At 62.2% G+C, this 15,738-nt stretch overlaps 1 protein-coding gene across 2 annotated transcripts; it reads right to left on the bottom strand.

Moving 5' to 3' along the window:
* Positions 1–3,442: 3,442 nt before the first annotated feature.
* Positions 3,443–8,374, bottom strand: CBX8 (chromobox 8). Of its 2 annotated transcripts, XM_049635553.1 has the most exons (5): positions 8,198–8,374; positions 7,763–7,806; positions 7,514–7,579; positions 7,333–7,399; positions 3,443–6,861 (listed from the first exon to the last, which is right to left on the bottom strand). In XM_049635553.1, the coding sequence occupies exons 1-5, from the start codon at positions 8,264–8,266 to the stop codon at positions 5,962–5,964; spliced, it is 1,146 nt and encodes a 381-aa protein (XP_049491510.1). In that variant the 5' UTR covers positions 8,267–8,374; the 3' UTR covers positions 3,443–5,961. The 2 variants fall into 2 exon arrangements, with proteins under 2 accessions (XP_049491510.1, XP_049491509.1); XM_049635552.1 differs by lacking the exon at positions 8,198–8,374 and having other exon boundaries at positions 7,763–8,013.
* Positions 8,375–15,738: the final 7,364 nt, after the last annotated feature.

The following is a 15,738-nucleotide window of genomic DNA, read 5'->3' as shown; positions in this document are numbered from 1 at the left end:
CGCCTGGTGTACCTCGTGAGTGATGCCTGGGAACAATTGCCTTCACTTTCCCTTTCTTGAGGCAAAAGCCATCTCTGGACACAGACTGAATCATGGGACCAAAAAAACAAAAACAAAAACCAAAGCTTTCGGAGAGGGTTATGGCCCCTTTCCTGGAGAGCAGAAAAAGGTGTTTTGTTTTGTTTTGTTTTGTTTTGTTTTCTCAACAAAGGGATGGGGTTGATTCTCAAGGTGAACCCCTCCATCGGCAGTTTACACGGGGTGATTTGGAAACGTCAGGAGAGGATTCTGGCTGTCACAACTGGGGGGCAGGGGCAGTGTTGGTCGCTACTGGCACTTTGTGGGTAGAAGCCAGGGACGCTGCCATACAGAATAAACTCACTTTGAAACCTCTCCCAGAAAGTGACGTTTTAAGTAAAAAAGAAAAAAAAAATCCTGTGTTGGAAAGTTACTCAAACCCTAGAGTCCACCACGTGGGGCACCGGCTATAAAGTCCCACGGGAGTCACCGTGGCGCTCCAGAGGCTTCCAGTCCCTGCTGCTACTGTGCTCCTCGCTCGTAGCTCATCATAAAGAGATGATTGCTCATTACGAACCTTCCCTGGGTCTGTAAGGTTTGCATCACCCAACGCACGAATTTGTTCATAAATTTCAGCCTCCAGGGAGAACCGAGCTCCCTTTGAAGTGGAGGCAGAAGAGGGGTCTGGCTGCTGGCCACCACTAGTTGAAAGGCTAGTTGGGGCAAAGGCCTGAACGTTTTCCTTCCGGCAGAGCTTCCCACCACAAATACCAACGCAGCCCACTCTCCAGAAGAGGCCTGAGGATTTGACGTGAGGCTCTTGCAGGGAGGGCTCCAGGCCTGTTCTTTCGCTGTCCCTGCAGACGCTGGAGCTGTTTTGTTTTGGAGAAGGTGGGCAGGGATGACGCTAGGCGTCCTGTCCTCTCTCTATGGCTTTTGAGAGCTGCGGGAAGGGGTGGGGATGGCCGGGGAGGAGTAGGCGAGCCGAGCAGAGCCCAGTTGTCCAGAGGCTCCGCCAGACGGGTGCGGGGCCCTGACCCACACCGGCCTTTGTTCGTTTCTGCGCCGCTGATCTGATGGCCTAATCCACCGCCTTCCCAGAAGAATGGGCTGGGCTGCCAAGGGCCCCGGCCCGGCCCTCGGCCTCCCCCCGGACTCAGCCCCGCGCTGTCGGGTCCAGCCCCAGGGCGCCTGGCGCGATGGGTCAGCAAGGCTCCGAGGACGCGGATCCCGCCGGCTGAACACCCCCTTCCTGTCCGCAAGGGAGGGGCGCAGAGGGGGCGCCCACCGTGGCCCACTGTGGCGCGCTTTTGGGTGGGGGAGACGAGTCTTTCCCGGCTCATTTGGAAACCCAGGAAGGCACTTCGCGAATCGAAAGGCCGGGAGGGGGTGGGCGCCGGGAGAGGGACTGAGGCCATCGCCTCTAGAGGGCGCGCGCGACCCGCGGAGTTCGAGCCTCTGGCTCTTGGGACGCGCGGGGGGACAGTCCCCACCTCGGGCTCCGAGCTGCCCCCGGGAACCGAATGGCGCGATCCCCACCCCGACTGCTCCCCGGTGCCCCTGGCTACCTCCAATTCCGAAGTCTTGGGAAGAAAGCCCCGGCCCCAACCCACGGCCTCTTCCCCGTGTCCAGGCCCCCCGAGGCTGGACGCCGTGGAGCGCCGCCAAGCACGGAGCAGCTCCCATCCCAGACTCCAGCTGGATCCGAGGCCCCCTCTGGGCCTGGAGGACTTTTTGGTGAGAGGAGGAAATCAGAGCTTGAGCCCCCGAAACGCCCGGTGCCGGCCTTCTCGCCGTCGGGTCTCGCGCGCACAGCACAGGGCCTCGACCAGGATCCGTGCGCTGTGAGCACCAAAGGGACAGAGAGCCACAAAGATTCCAGTTCAACCGGCGGCAGCCACAGGAGCCGGCCCGGCCCTAGGGACGCAGGCGAGCCGACCCAGGACGGAGGCGGCACCGCGGGCCAAGGCCTCCCCCGCTGGTCGCTTTCCCGGAGAACCTGCCCAGGGAACGGAGACCGCGGAAGGAGCTCTCGGTCAACGCAGAGGGTGCCGGTGCCCAGGTGGCCGGGAAGTGGGGGCTGAGTCGGAGCCCTCCATTCTTCCCGAACATGAGCCCACTCCGCTGTCCAGACGCCCAGGAGAGGTCGCTTGAGGGAGTCCCGGCGGAGCAGCTGGGCCACAGCTCAGGGGCTGGTCGCCCTCCGCGCCCCTCGCCGGCCTCCCCACTCCATCCCCGCCCCGGACTCCGCCCGCAGAGGGCGCGGGCCCCTCAAGCCCGTAGGGCGCTCAAGGCCCCGAGACCCGCTGCCCAGAGCCTCCCACCACCCCACCCCCCACCTCCCGGCCGGCGCAGGTCGCTCCCCACCTCCCGGATCCTCCCACTGGGCTCTCAGAATTGGGGAAGGAGGCGCGGAGAGCACCGTCAAGGGCGGGGTCCCCAATCGGTTGGCCGAGGACAGAAGATGCGCGGGCGAACGCGTCCCCACGCCCCTCCCTTCGCGCTCTGCCAGGGCGCCTAGGTCGGGGCTTCCCTGCGCGACAAGGCCCGCGGCTGCTTCGGGGGAGGTATTGGGACTTTGCGGTGGCCGCCTTGGGGTCCGGGAGGCGGCTCTCCTCTGCCGCCCCACGCCCGCGCCCAGCAAAGTCTTCTTGGGCCGGGAAGGGCCGAGAACCCCCCCATCCCCACCCTGCGCTCTGCTCTCCCCCGACCGCGCCTCGCCCGGCGTTGGGGCTTTTACACCCCAAGAAGGCCGGGGACGGAGATGCTGGCGGGGGGCGGGGGGCGCGGGGCTGCGCCGCGGCAGCCCAGGTTCACTAATCACATCAGCCTGCTCTGCGCCGGCTCCAAGCAGTCAGTTGCCTAGCAATACCCGCGAATTCAATTCCTCAATCAATAGGCGCGAGGCGCTGCATTTCGGGGAGCGCTGGCGAGGCTGGGTGGGTCTGGGGGGCGGGTCCCGCGACAGCACCGGGAAGCAGGCCGAATGACCCGGGGCTCGCGGCTTGGGGGCGCCCGGGCCTCGGGGACCAGCGACGTCGGGCCTAGGGGTGGGGCGCGCGGGGGGAAGCCCCGCCAGAAGAAAGGGGACCCGAGAGGTCGCGCCCGTCCTCCTGGGGTCCCCGAGTTCCACCTGGGCCCCAGAGAAACGCGGCCGCTGGGTGAGGAAAGGCACGACCCCCACCCCCCACCCCAGGAGGCTAAGGAGGGTCACACCCCACTCCCTCCGGGGCCAGTCTCTCCCCCCTCCCCTAGTTGGGAAGTTCCCCCGGTTGGGGAAGGGCCTTTGCGGCGCGGGGATCCTCCCGGGCCCACGGGGCCCAAGGTGGGGTTGGGTGGGATGGGCAAGGAGAGAGGAAGAAAGGGTCCTCTCTCCGGGGCTACGCTTCCCTCTGCTCGAGTTGGGGAGGGGGGAGAAAACAATAAAACCGAGACACGTCTCTATTTACAAAGTATATATTTAAACACGTAGAAAGCGGTATTGGGTACAGACATTCACGACCGCAGAAGATAGGTACCGAAGCTTCACTCTTGAGCTGAGGCGGGGGTCGATTCGAGATTTGTACACATCTTAGAATTAAATAAACCCAACACGCGCGCACATCCCGCGCTGTTGCAGACTCCCAGCCAAGCGGCCCTGGCCCCCGCCCTCCCACCCCCCAGGTCAGCGTCGCAAGAGCGAGCGGAGAAGACACACACGCACGGCCACGGACAGACGGCGGACAGAGAGGGCTCTGGGAGCAGAACCAGGCTGGCCAAGGAACGTCGGAGGGAAGGGGCAAAGTCAGCCCCGAGGGAGGGACACGGGAGCCAAGAGGGCGAGGGACAAAAGGAAGGCGGCAGCCAGGTAAAGACACGCGTCCCCGAGTTACCGTCCACTGGGTAACAGACATGCCCCTTCGAAGAAGCTTCGTCTGAAAACAGCGTCCACATTTAAATAGATACACTTGGTCAACGGCGCTTCTTTATACAAAGTCTAAAATACCAGTCTGACAAATGTGAGCAGATAAAAATCCCCATTCGAGGGGCTTCTCTTTATAGGCGCAATTTGATATTCAAAAACAAATAAAATCATGTAGTACACCGTTTTCCCCTTTTTTTCCTTTTTTTTTTTTTAAACCCCCTCTCTTTAAAGGCAAGAAAGTCTGGGGGAGAGAGGGAGGTGGGAAGATGGGGGTGCGGAGGACAAGGCTGGCATGCCCACTCTGTACCCCCATCCAGAAGCTCCCCCCAGCTACGGCCCCCTGCCTCTCTCGTCCCGAGTCTGTGCTTCCTCCCGTGCGCCGGGCCCCCCTGCTGTCCCTCGACAAGCAGGGGGGCAGTCAGATCTCCCTAGCCCTTTAAGTGCGGGGGAGGCCGGGGAGGCCGCAGGATCAGCCCTCCAAGGGACGGAGGTGTGTGTGCGGGGGGAGGACAGATTTGTGCTTTCGAGTCAAAAGAGGGGCGCGCGTCCTGCGTCCCTGGAGCGCACGGGGGCGCCCCGGGCCCCGCCGCCGCGCACGGCCTCCCCCGCCGCGGGCCGTCTCTTTTCAACTCCCGCTCCTCCCGCCCCCTTTGGCGGAGTCTGAATGTCGAGTTCAAATAGAGAACACTCCGCGAATCGAAAAGGCCTATAAATTATAGCTTTTGCTCTTAAGAAGTGTGGGGGGGGGAGGAAAAAGCAAAAGTTCTGATGCGCATTCTTGGATGAAAACCTCGCCTCGCCCCTCCTTTCCCCTCGCCCGCCGGAGCCGCCGGGAGGCGAGTCCTGCCCGGCTCCTAGAGCCCCGAGCCCAGACCCTGCACCGCACTCCCGGCCGGGCCCGCCGCCGCGCCTCCCTCCGTGGGTCCCGCAGGGTGGGCCTGTGTGGCCGTGCGTCCATCCGAGAGCCGGCGGCCCGCCCTCCCCGAGGGAGTGAGGCTAGTCCAACTCTTCCTGGGAGGTGGGGGCCACCGTCTCTTCTCCTGGCGAAGCTAGAGTGCGCGAAAAGGAAAAGTCCGCCCCCAAACACTTTTCCTGTAAAACAACAACTGTCTCGAACTCTGGGCACTGACATGCAATCCTCCCAATTTATCCTGGCATTTCGGGAATGTAAACAGATTCGCTGGGTTTCTTTTCTTTCTGTGGAGTAAGGAAAGGAATCGAGGGAACTGGGAGAGTTTATCCACATTACATACACACGATCTGATCTGCGTGTGTAACACACACATCTCCCTTAAAGTGCATTTCCTGGTGTGGTCCCCGGGGCGGGGGTGGGGGTGGGGGGGGTAATCTGCTGCTCCCCAACCACCTGCAACTCTCTAACTTTTTACCTTCAACATCACACACAAAAGTTATTCAAGTTAATACTTTTTTCCAACAGACTTCTTAATCTTAAAAAAAAAAAAAAGCAAAACAGACTGACCCCACCCCCTTTTTTTCTGATTGGGGAGCTAATCTTTTGTTGGCCTGGTGGGCCAATGGGAAGAGAGAAAAAATCCGGGTCCTGCCTTGGTTCCAGGGGTCTGCCTTGGGGCTGTGGGAAAAGGGAGGGGCGAGGTGGGTAGGCCAGTCCCTCCAGACACGATCAGAGAGTCCAGTACCTAGGTCCCCAAACTCCTTAGTGCTCTGGGTGGGTGAGGGGCGGCGACTCAGCCCGTCTGCCCCAACTAAACCACGCTGAGTCTCTCTCTCTCTCTCTCTGCTTGTTTAAATAAAACAACTTCAAGAGTTGAAATATATATATTTAGATATTTTTTCTTAAATAACATATTTACATCTAATAGAAAATATAACTCTAGAGATAATCTTTCCAACCAAAACTGAGGGGAGGGAGGAGAAATGGAAAGGACTGGGGTATGTGAAGTTAGGGACAGGGCCAGCCCGGAAGGCCGCCTCCCACCCAGAAATAAAAAGCATTAGGCCAAGTTTGCACTCCCACTCTCTCTCCTGCTCTCTTGTCCTGCGATCACCCACCCAGCAATTCATCTTTTCTCTTTAAAAAAGCCTTGGTCCGTGTTACTTTCCTTAATGGTGACGGTCAAAAAGTTTGAGGTCACGTCGGTGACCACCACCTTCTCCAAGTTGGTCAGAGAGGGACTCCAGGATTCCTCCTCTGGGTCCCCCAGGATTCTGGCCACTGGGATCCTGGCGATGAGGGAGGGCCTTCCCCCCTGGGCCCCCATGTCCCGATACAAGCCCCCCACAGAGCCAGGAGTGCCTGAGCCATGCCGGACCCGAGGGCCACCAGGGTCCAGGGTGCCCTGGCCTCTGGCCTCCAGGAAGGTCGCCCTGTGCTTTATGACCCTGGCCGGAAAGGTGTCCACTGCCAGCTTGCCTGTGGCCTCGGCTGGGCTGGGGCTGGCCACACCGCACTGGGCCAGGTCCGAGTCCTGCCTCCGGGCCAGCTGGATCACGCTGTGGCCAGCTGGGAACTTTCCTGCCCCGGAAGGGGCCTCGTCCAGCTTCCTGCCCTTGAGGTAATCTCCGAGGCCATCACTGGGTTCTCCCAAGGGCCTCTGTGAGGGGTCCAGGAGCTCCTTCCGGGGCTTGGGGCCTCGCTTCTTGGAGCTGTCTCCCGGCGAGCTAGGCTTGTCATCCGTGCGGCTGGTACCCCGCTCACGCTCCCGCTCCCTCTCTCGTTCCCGCTCGCGCTCGCGTTCCCTCTCCCGCTCTCGGTCCCGGTCCCGAGGGGGCTCCACTCGGCAGGTGCTGCTGGTGCTGCTGCTGCTTCCCGGCGGGGACAGACCCATGTTCCGAAGGCCCTCACGTGCCCGGGATGTAGAGGCCAGGTCCTGGGGCGAGCGTCCAGGGTAGGGGATCCGGATGCCCCGGGCCGAGTCACTCCGGAACTCATAAGTTTTGGCCTTTGCTTTGGCCTGGGCCTGCAAGAGAGAAGGCATGTCAAGAGCAGACCAGGGCCCTGCCCACTCCCCCAGGACCCTTCTTCCAGCGGGGGTGGGGGGGGGCGGGGGGGGGCCTCCCTGCTTCACCCTCTGATGCCTCCGGATTTCTCTATGGGTGGGGGTGGGGCTTAGGGGCAGCAGTCTGGGGGAAGCAGAGAATTTGTCTGGAAGCAGCCATTTGCAGAAAGCGCACTTTTTGCTTGTATTTGATTATATGTCTATTTGGGATGGCTGTGGGCCGAATCCTAGTGTGCTGAACCCCTTCCCCCAAGACACCTCTGGGCACTGCCACTGACCTGGTGACAGCCTGTCTGGGGACTCCTTCCTAGATTACAAATAGCCAAGAGCAGTGGACACCCCCAAAGCTCCCTAAGCCCTCAGAGCCCCCTTCCCCACCCCCCCAAATGACACTGTAACATTGCTGCCCACCATTGGATACTGCCCTCCTACCTTGAGAAGGAAGGTTTTGGGTTTGGGTCCTCGCTTTTTGGGGCCATAGAGCTCCATCTCCCGTTCCCTAGAGAAAGGAAGGAAAGAGAAAGGGGTGTGTGAGTAAAGAACCTAGTGGGACTCCAGTCCAGGTTGGACCCATGTTCCTAAGTGAGAGTCTGAGGCTTGAAAGGGCCTGTACCTTTCCTCAAAGGCTGCGAGCAGGCGAGCATCCAGGATGTTTTCTTCGGGTTCCCATGTGCTGTACCTAGAGGAAATCAGGAAGAAATGGGCGTCAGTCCCGGGAACAGGGAAAGAGCGGCGGGTGTGTGTGTACGTCTGTAACTTTTCTTGTTGCATTGTATTGTATTTCAATGTAAAGGGAAAAAGAGGAAGAAAGAAACCTCCCGAACAACAGTCTGGGGTTGAGAATTGCACATAACCTACTTACTTCTGCGACCAGCCCTTCCATTTCACGAGGTATTCCATGCGTCCCTGCGGATGCAAAGGGGGAAAATGCGTGTGTGCAAGGGGAGAAATGCATGACGAGGACACAAGAAATGCATGCAAAAAATGCATGCACCAAATGAATGCGCGAAATCCCATCGCGAAAGGCACGCGCTCGCTGCATCACCCCCTGCACGAAACGCTGCACAAAGTGCATGCACCGGCATTCATCCCCCCACCCCGCCCCCCACCCATGCAATCTGTGCATCGCTGCAAGTCTAAGGAAAGCGCTTGGGCTCAGAGCCGCCGCCGCCGCCGCCACGGCCGCGGCCGCTGCTGGGACCTGGGGGAAGGGAAGCTGGGCTGCAGCAGGAGGAGGGAACCCAGGCCGGGAGGGGAGGGCTCGGCCAGCCTCGGTCCAAGGCCCGGGGGTACCTACTTTCCGTATGCGCCGCTTCAGGAGGGCTTCGGCCGCGAACACCCGCTCCCCCACCGCTGAAAGCTCCATGTTGACTCGCCGCTTCCCCCCTTGGCCGCTTCCAGGAGCAGAAAAGCAGCAGCCAGCGCACGACAGACCATAATACTCTCCCGCTGACGTCAGTTCTCCTCCCCCTCCCGCGCGCCCGCTCCCTCCCCGCCCCCCTCCCGCGCGCCCGCTCCCCCTCCCCTCCCGCCCCGCGCTTCCTCCGGCCCCACGTGTTGCTAACGACGTTGCTAAAGCGGAGCGGCTGGGGCCTGCGCCTCTGCGCGCCGATTGGGCGAGCTCCGGGCCACGCCCCTCTCCCTTTCTCCCCCGCGTTGCTACGTGACCCGCGTTCCAATCGCCAGGGGGCGGAGTCCGAGGCTACTCCAGAGACTGAACGCGAGGGGGTGGGGGCCGCCGCCGGAAGTGACGTCGCCGGGAGGGCGGGCCCGGCCGCTGTCAGTCTGCGGGGCTGGCGAGGGGGCCGTCCACCCTCTGTCCTGGCCGGGGCCCCCTCCCCCGCCACCAAGATGTCCCTCCGGTGCCCCGCGTCCCCCAAGGCTCTCGCTGGGACCCCCGCGGTGGTGTCAGCCAGGCCCCGCCCCCTCTGCAGACCCCGGCCGCCCCACCCCCACCGCGCGGACTCGCGCCCTCCCCTCCCCCCACAGCCGCCGCCCGCGCCGCACAATGCACAATGCACAGGTGCTGGGGCTCCGCGGGCCGCGCCGGCACCCCGAGAGCCGGCCACGCGCCCCGACCCCGCTCCCTCCTGGCCCCCTCACCCCTTCCGCACACCCGACCCTCGGTCTCCATGACAACGGCCTCCCCCGCCGCCGCCAGCCCCATCCCGCTAACAAATCAATGTGCCTGTGTCTCGGTCTCCTGTCGCGCAGCCCTGCCCTCGGCCACCCTCCGGGCCCTGCGAGTCGAGCTGGGCTCCAGCGCTCACTCCCAGCTCGGAAGCCGAACGCAAGACCTAGTGGACACCCGCTGTCTCCCCGCCCCCACCCAGCCTTCCCGCGTCCCAGGACCCCGCGGGGGACGTCGCGCGCCTTCTTCCAGCCCCCTGACTCGTCCCCGACGCCCGCAGCCACCTGCCCCTGCCTCCAGCCCGTGCTGCTCGTCCCCGCCAGGCCCCGGCCCTGCGCGTCGCCAGCCCCAACCCAGCCGCTCCTTGCCCCCGGCCGGCCTGGGTGTGTTGGGGGGCTGGGGGGAGGGCGTGGACGACCACCAAGGCAGAGCCTGGAGCTTGGCTGGGATTGGGACGAGTAGCTGCGGGCGCGTCCCGCTCCCCGCGGACCCCGGCGACCTGCGGGGCCTGCGCCGTGCACTTCCTGTCCACGGCTCTTCCCGACGTGCGCAGCAAGACACTCGGCCAGGGAGCCCCGAGCGGGAAGTGGCGGGGGCGTGGCGGGGTCCAGTGCCTCTTGGGGGACCGGGGCTCCAGAGCGAAGATAGCAGGTCCGGGAAAGGGGGCGAGGGTCGGACCACGGACGCCTCGCGCGCGCGCGCGCACACACACACACACACACACACACACACACACACACGTCTTGCTCAGCTCGCGGCGACCCGTGGCTGGGGCGGCGGCGGTGACCGCAGCCCGAGTCCGGGCCCAGCTCTCCCCGACCCTTTTCTCTTACCGCCCAAGCTGCAAGTCACAACACCCACTCCTTGGGACCCATGATTTAGTTAAAACATCGGCGATGAACTTGACTGGAAGCGATTTCCCTTGGCGAGGGATGGAGTGGGAGAAAGGGGGGGAAAGAGAGAGAACGAGAAAAAGAGAGCGAGCGAGAAGGCGAGCCAAGGAGTCTGACTCGAAAGGGCAGGGAGCCCAGAGCGGAAAACTGGCCTCCTGTCCCAAGTTAGGTGTGCGGCGGGCGGCGGGCGCGGCGCCGTGCGGGGCGCGCGGGACCGGCGCGGCTTCGGGCCCACCCTGCCTCCCACTCCGCGCCCCCGCCCCTGGAAACGCGGGGTTCCAGGTTTTGGCCTTGCTCCAAACTCTGCAAGGTGGGCGCCGGGTGCCCAGGCTCATCTCTCTGGCCGTTCTGTCTTAACGAACAGCGAGCTGACGACGGCCAGATCGCCCCGCAGACCCGCGCGGGCCGCCCGCGAGAGGCCGCCGACGGCCGCGTCCTTAATCATAAAAAGTCATTCCCGGTAACAAATAGTTTCGTTGGCCGGTGCCAGCGATACAGCTGTTTCTGTTTAAGCTTAAATACTTTCCAACAGTTTGGGCAGTAAAAATAAAGTCGGCCTCAGCCGCCTATAAGTGTCTGGTTTCCCCGCCCAGAGAAAGCCCACCCTCCGCCCTGGGCCCGGGTCGCTCTGCACGCCCCGCCTGCCCCCTCTTGGAATCCGCTGCCCGCCGCCGTGGGCGACGCTGCCGGTCTGCCCCGCAGCAGCCGCCGGAGGAGGCACGAGGGCCACCTTGGAGGCCGGAGGGAGGGAGCCTGCCCCGAGCACCCGGAGGAAGGGACCCGCTTCGCCTCCCGCCCTCCCCCCACCCCTCGCCGGCCCGCCTGCGCCCGCAATGAGCGGCGGTTTCCCTTCAGATAGGGTTTCTGGAGCCCTGTCCCCGGGAGTTGTGTTTGCGTTGGGTGCCTTCACCGACCTGGAGTCTGCACGAGGCGTGCAGACGTTGATGGTTTCAGTTTCACTGAAAAAGTTACTCTCCACCTCCCTCCCAGTGTTTCTTTCTTTCTTTTTTCTTTTCCTTCCTCCCTCCCTCCCTTCCCTTCTTTCCTTCCTTCCTTGCCTGCCTTTCTCCCTCCTTCTCTCTCTCTCTCCTTTCCTCCCTCTCTCTTTTCCTTCTTTGCCTAAATGCCTCGGAAGCTGGAAATGGGGAAATGAAAAGCCTGGTGCGGCTATGCAGGGCCCCCTCCTCTGCGGGGGGGGGGGGGTCTTGAGTGTTTCCCCCAAGCTCCCCCCTGCGCCTTCCCGCCTTTCTCTATGCCTGGTGGTGAAAGCCCTTGTTCTGAACAAAATTATTGCTTGTGAGGTGTCTGAGTTTGCAAACATCGGGAATCATTCCTGCAGAGCCCAGAGCAAGGAGAGAACTCGGTCCTAAAGGAAACAAGGGGAATAGAATAATCTGAGATCAGACCGAACCCCATTCTTTCCAGCAGCAATCCCCCCCCCCCTCCAGGGCAGGGTGTCATCCCTGCTTGGTACCCACCAACAGATGTCCTGGATAGAGCAGGGTTACAGAGAGTGGGAAAACGGGTCACTGAGCGACCTCAGCTCCGGGAAAGTTTGGACACAGAGAGGTAGCAGTCTGAGAAATGGGCTTGTGGTGGGGCAGGACTCAGAGCTGGGGCCTCCCCTGGTGGGCACTGAGGATGCCCGTATGTGCCAGGAGAGGGCGCCAGCCCGGGAACGGTGGGGGCACGATTCCGGCTGAGGGGGCAGGGTTCTTTCAAATTGGTCAGCCAGTGGCACTTAGAAACCAAGAGACCATGGAACCCCGCTCCCCACTCTGTGATTGAACGTCCCTTCCTGGATCATTCAACTTTCGACACCTCCCTTCTATCCTCCACACAACCTCTTTTCCCTTTCAAAGTTTGATCGTTGCTTTTCCCCGTGCGCACCCCTGGGAGTAAACAAAACAAAGTTTCAAAGAACCCTCTGCTTTTTTTTTTCCAACGTTTTTTATTTATTTTTGGGACAGAGAGAGACAGAGCATGAACAGGGGAGGGGCAGAGAGAGAGGGAGACACAGAGTCGGAAACAGGCTCCAGGCTCCGAGCCATCAGCCCAGAGCCCGACGCGGGGCTCGAACTCACGGACCGTGAGATCGTGACCTGGCTGAAGTCGGACGCTTAGCCGACTGCGCCACCCAGGCGCCCCAAGAACCCTCTGCTTTTAATCCCACTGCTCCGCTGCCCTAGGCTCCCGCTGTCAGGTTGGAGTGCGCCGCCTCTGCAGTAAATAAGGTAACTGCTTCCTATTACTTTAGCCCCATATGGCTGCAATTTGAGTGTCTTTGGAGACAGTGCTGGTGTTGGGGCGGGGGGCAGGGGGGAGTGAAAGTGGAAATCAAATGCTCTCAGATCGCATTTTTATGAAGGAAATTGTCGGCGATTCTCTCCGCAGCCTTCCCTCCACCCCTAGTTCCTGAGATGAGCTGCCCGGTTTCTTTGTTTACGGAAACACAGGCGCCCGCCCACCTCGGGCACCTGCTTCCCCAACCCCTGGGTCTCTGGCCCGATTCTGCACCGGTGTTGCTGACCTGGGCACACGGCTCCGATGTCCCTTCCCGACAAAGGACCTCCAACCTGCTCCCCACACCTGAGAGCCAGCCCGAGCCCTCCGTCCCAGTCTCTGGAAGGTGCTCATACCCTGTGCCCCATGCCATGGCCTCATTTGAGCCTGGAGGCCAGCTGAGGGCCAGGGGACCTCTCAGGCCTCCCTGTGCCCGCTGCCATCAGACTCGGCACCCAGGGAGAGAGGCCCAAGGCTGTCGGGGTCGAGGGGAAGGAAGAGGAGGGGCAGGCCGGGCAAGGCGCTCGGCTCTTGGGTTGCCGGCCAGACCAGCAAGCCCGAGCGTGTCCTCTAGCTGGAGGGTGAGGCCGGGCCTCAGCTCGTTCCCTGGGAGCGTTTCAACTCTGAGGCTCGGCGGGCGTCAGACCTGCCTGGTCTTGGCCACGACGCGGGCGGATTTGGAACCTAATGGTTCCTCGGGAGCATCGGTGGGGCCGGCTGTGAAGTGAGCACGGGTGGCTCTGAGGGGTGGCCGTGTGGGATGTGGCCTTTGTGCAGCAGCAGGGACCCATGGCTTACCTTCAGTGGCCCCAGAGCCCGACGGGCGTCCCCAGCCTCTGCCTCCCCCACACCCAAGCCCCAAGCCCGGGCCCACGCTTGCGGGGCACGGATTGTCTGTTTCTGGTGTGGGGGGGGGGGATGCCAAGGGGCTGACCCAACACCCTGCAGAGAGGGCCCAACGACCCGGACGTGACACGCTGGCCAGTGACTGGAGGTGAGGCTGCTTGGGTTTGGGGCCTGGGCCCCAGCCCCCAGCTGTCCCTGGAGTGAGACACCCCACCTCTTTTGTCCTCCCTAGTAGACCTTCAGAGCATCCTGATTAGAGAACCACTAGAACACGCTGCAAAAGATAAGAGGGGGCTGGCCATGTTCCAATAATTTCCCACAAGCCTGCACCTACCCCAGAAGCCACGTGACCTTTGACTTTGGCCCCCTGAAAACACTGTGAGCTGTCGTCAAGCCCACTCCCTTCCCCTCCATAGGAGGAATAGCGACCCCTCAAGAGGCAAGCAACATCTTCTGAACGCTTCTTGTCTGGCACCTGCACGGTCCCACCTGAGATCCTGAGATCCTTAACAACCAGGTGACATCCAGTCCACTGTTCCCATCTCATAATTGAGGAAACTTCAGGCACAGTGAGGCCAAGTAACCTGCCCAGGGACACACAGCAGATGTTATGCCTGACAAGTCCTAAGCCTAGGTTTTCTAACACTCTGCATCAGGTGCTTTGGACCCTCTGGACAGCTCACCTCCTCCAGGGCTTAAGGAAAGAACTCAAGGTAAGAAAGGGCCCAGGGAGCGTCCTGAAATGGCCACAGACGAAGCCAGGGGTCTCATTACCAGAATCAGCCGACTGGTCCCACGAAGCAGGGATACTGCTCTGGGCCCTTAGCAAAAATGATGACACTGAAACAGCAGAGGCGGGAAGGAGCCACAGCAGGCCAGCCGACTGGGCTAGAGGCTAGATGTGGGTGCCAGTCTGTTTTCCCTCCATCACAGAGCACAGTGTCTACAACTGTGGGCTCTAGGGCCAGCCTGCCTGGATTCAAACCCACTTACTAAGTGTGTGCCCTTGTGTGAGTTACTTAACCACTCTGTGCTTCAGTTACTATAAGAAAACAGAGTATTAACGTGCTCACCCCACAGGGTGTGTAGGACGGTTGATTGTTAGGCACAGGTAAATGCTCAATAAACGTTAATTGTGACTGTCACACCTGTGACAGTCTATTACTGCTGCTCTGGGACCAGGTCAAGCTAACAGGACCCAGTGGGTGGGTCTGGTTTAGGTGACTTTCCCCCGGGGAACACAGGGTCAGCCTGAACTGTCCCTACTTCCCGGGAAGGGGCACCCACGGTGCTGGGAGCTGGGTGCTCACCGACCCTTTCGGGGAAACCGTGTACCCCTCAGACAGTCTAGACTCGCCCCTTGGGGCATCTGCTCCAGGTCGCACCCGGCCAGGCGGCCCCCCCCGCAAAAGGCACCGGCGGCCCCTCGCAGCGCGGAGGCCAGGCACGCTGCGGGAGCCTGGAGGCAGGAGCACGCGCACAGCGCCAGAGTCGGCACGCATGCGCTCACGCGCGCCGCAGGGTGGGCCCCCCCCAAATCCTCCCCGGGAAGACCTCCTGGTGTTGCCTGCGAAACGCGGCTCGGGGAGCCAGGAGGCACCATCGGCCCCTGGGGTGCACAGGGGTGAGGGGAGACGGCTCAGAGGTGGGCGGGAAAACCGAGCGGCTGCACCCCTGCGCCGGTCCCGAGGAGTGGAATTGGTGCGGGGGCGAGTGGGTCCCGGCGCCGTGTTCCCGCCGCTCCTGGAGAAGGGGCTCAGAGCAGGTCTAGGGACGGCGGGGCAGGAGGGCGGCGGGGTGTGGGGGCAGAGCAGCCTGAGACCAGTGGCTGGCCTAGGGGTCAAGGCTTTGGAGCCCCATCCAAGACGAGGGCATTATCAGAAGCCTCTTGGCCTGGGATGCCTGGGGCGCGGGGACTCTGCGGCCGCGTCGGCGCTGGCATCGACGGCTCGACCCATTGACTGCAGCCTGAATTGCAGCCTGTAATTCGGGCTGTCCCCGGTGGAAAATTTGTCCCCGGATTCTGCCGGGAGGGAGAGAGCAGTGGCCTCGCGGTTACGCGGCACGGTCTCTGTGCGCCCCCTGGGCTCTCGTGACCCTACACGTCCCGGAAGGCAGGGAGCACGTACCTCCCAAGGAATGGCACCAGGCTAGGCTGGCCAAGGGTTGCCGGCACCACAGCCAGGTCTCCGGGCTCCCTTGGACCCGAATTCCTCCAGGGTTGGCACTTTGGCGGCCAGCCTCGCTAGTGCGCTGGTCACCGCCTCCTCCCCTCCACCCTCCCCACCCCCACCCGAGGGCTCTCTTCCGCCCCAGGGACGTTGTAGGGACGCCTAGCTCTCCGTCTTTAGCTTCAGGTTCTTTCTCGCTTCCTACCCCGCCCCCAAGCGGAAGGAATTGAAGTGACTTTTTGCTGGGACTCCGGGGACCTCAACTAGTTCCAAACTGGCGGTCCCTCGGCCAAGGCTGTTCCTTATCCGGCTGTTGGCGCTGAGAAAAGCCCAAGCCCGGCCTCTCTTTTTAGAGGTCAGAGAAACAGGTCGGGGCGGGGGGCTACCGGGTCGTTCGAGGAGGCACGAGCTGGGGGCCTCCGGAACCACCTGGGGCAGCCGAGGCGTCCGCGGGGCCCGTTCGCCCTCCGCGGGAGCGGGCCGCGCGGGGACAAGCCCAAGGGGCAGGCGTCCG

Source organism: Panthera uncia, chromosome E1, assembly GCF_023721935.1.
Source record: "Panthera uncia isolate 11264 chromosome E1, Puncia_PCG_1.0, whole genome shotgun sequence".
Lineage (NCBI taxonomy): Eukaryota > Metazoa > Chordata > Mammalia > Carnivora > Felidae > Panthera > Panthera uncia.
The sequence above is the reverse complement of the archived record's forward strand: the minus strand, read 5'-3'. Positions and strand labels throughout refer to the sequence as shown.

What these genes read in the sequence shown, in the direction of transcription:
- CBX8 (XM_049635552.1), bottom strand. Translation starts at nt 7,917, where the DNA reads ATGGGATTTCGCGCATTCATTTGGTGCATGCATTTTTTGCATGCATTT. An exon ending in TGGAAGGGCTGGTCGCAGAA is followed by an intron (nt 7,580 to 7,762) that starts GTAAGTAGGTTA and finishes GATTTCCTCTAG; the next exon opens with GTACAGCACATGGGAACCCG. An exon ending in CTCGCAGCCTTTGAGGAAAG is followed by an intron (nt 7,400 to 7,513) that starts GTACAGGCCCTT and finishes TCCTTTCTCTAG; the next exon opens with GGAACGGGAGATGGAGCTCT.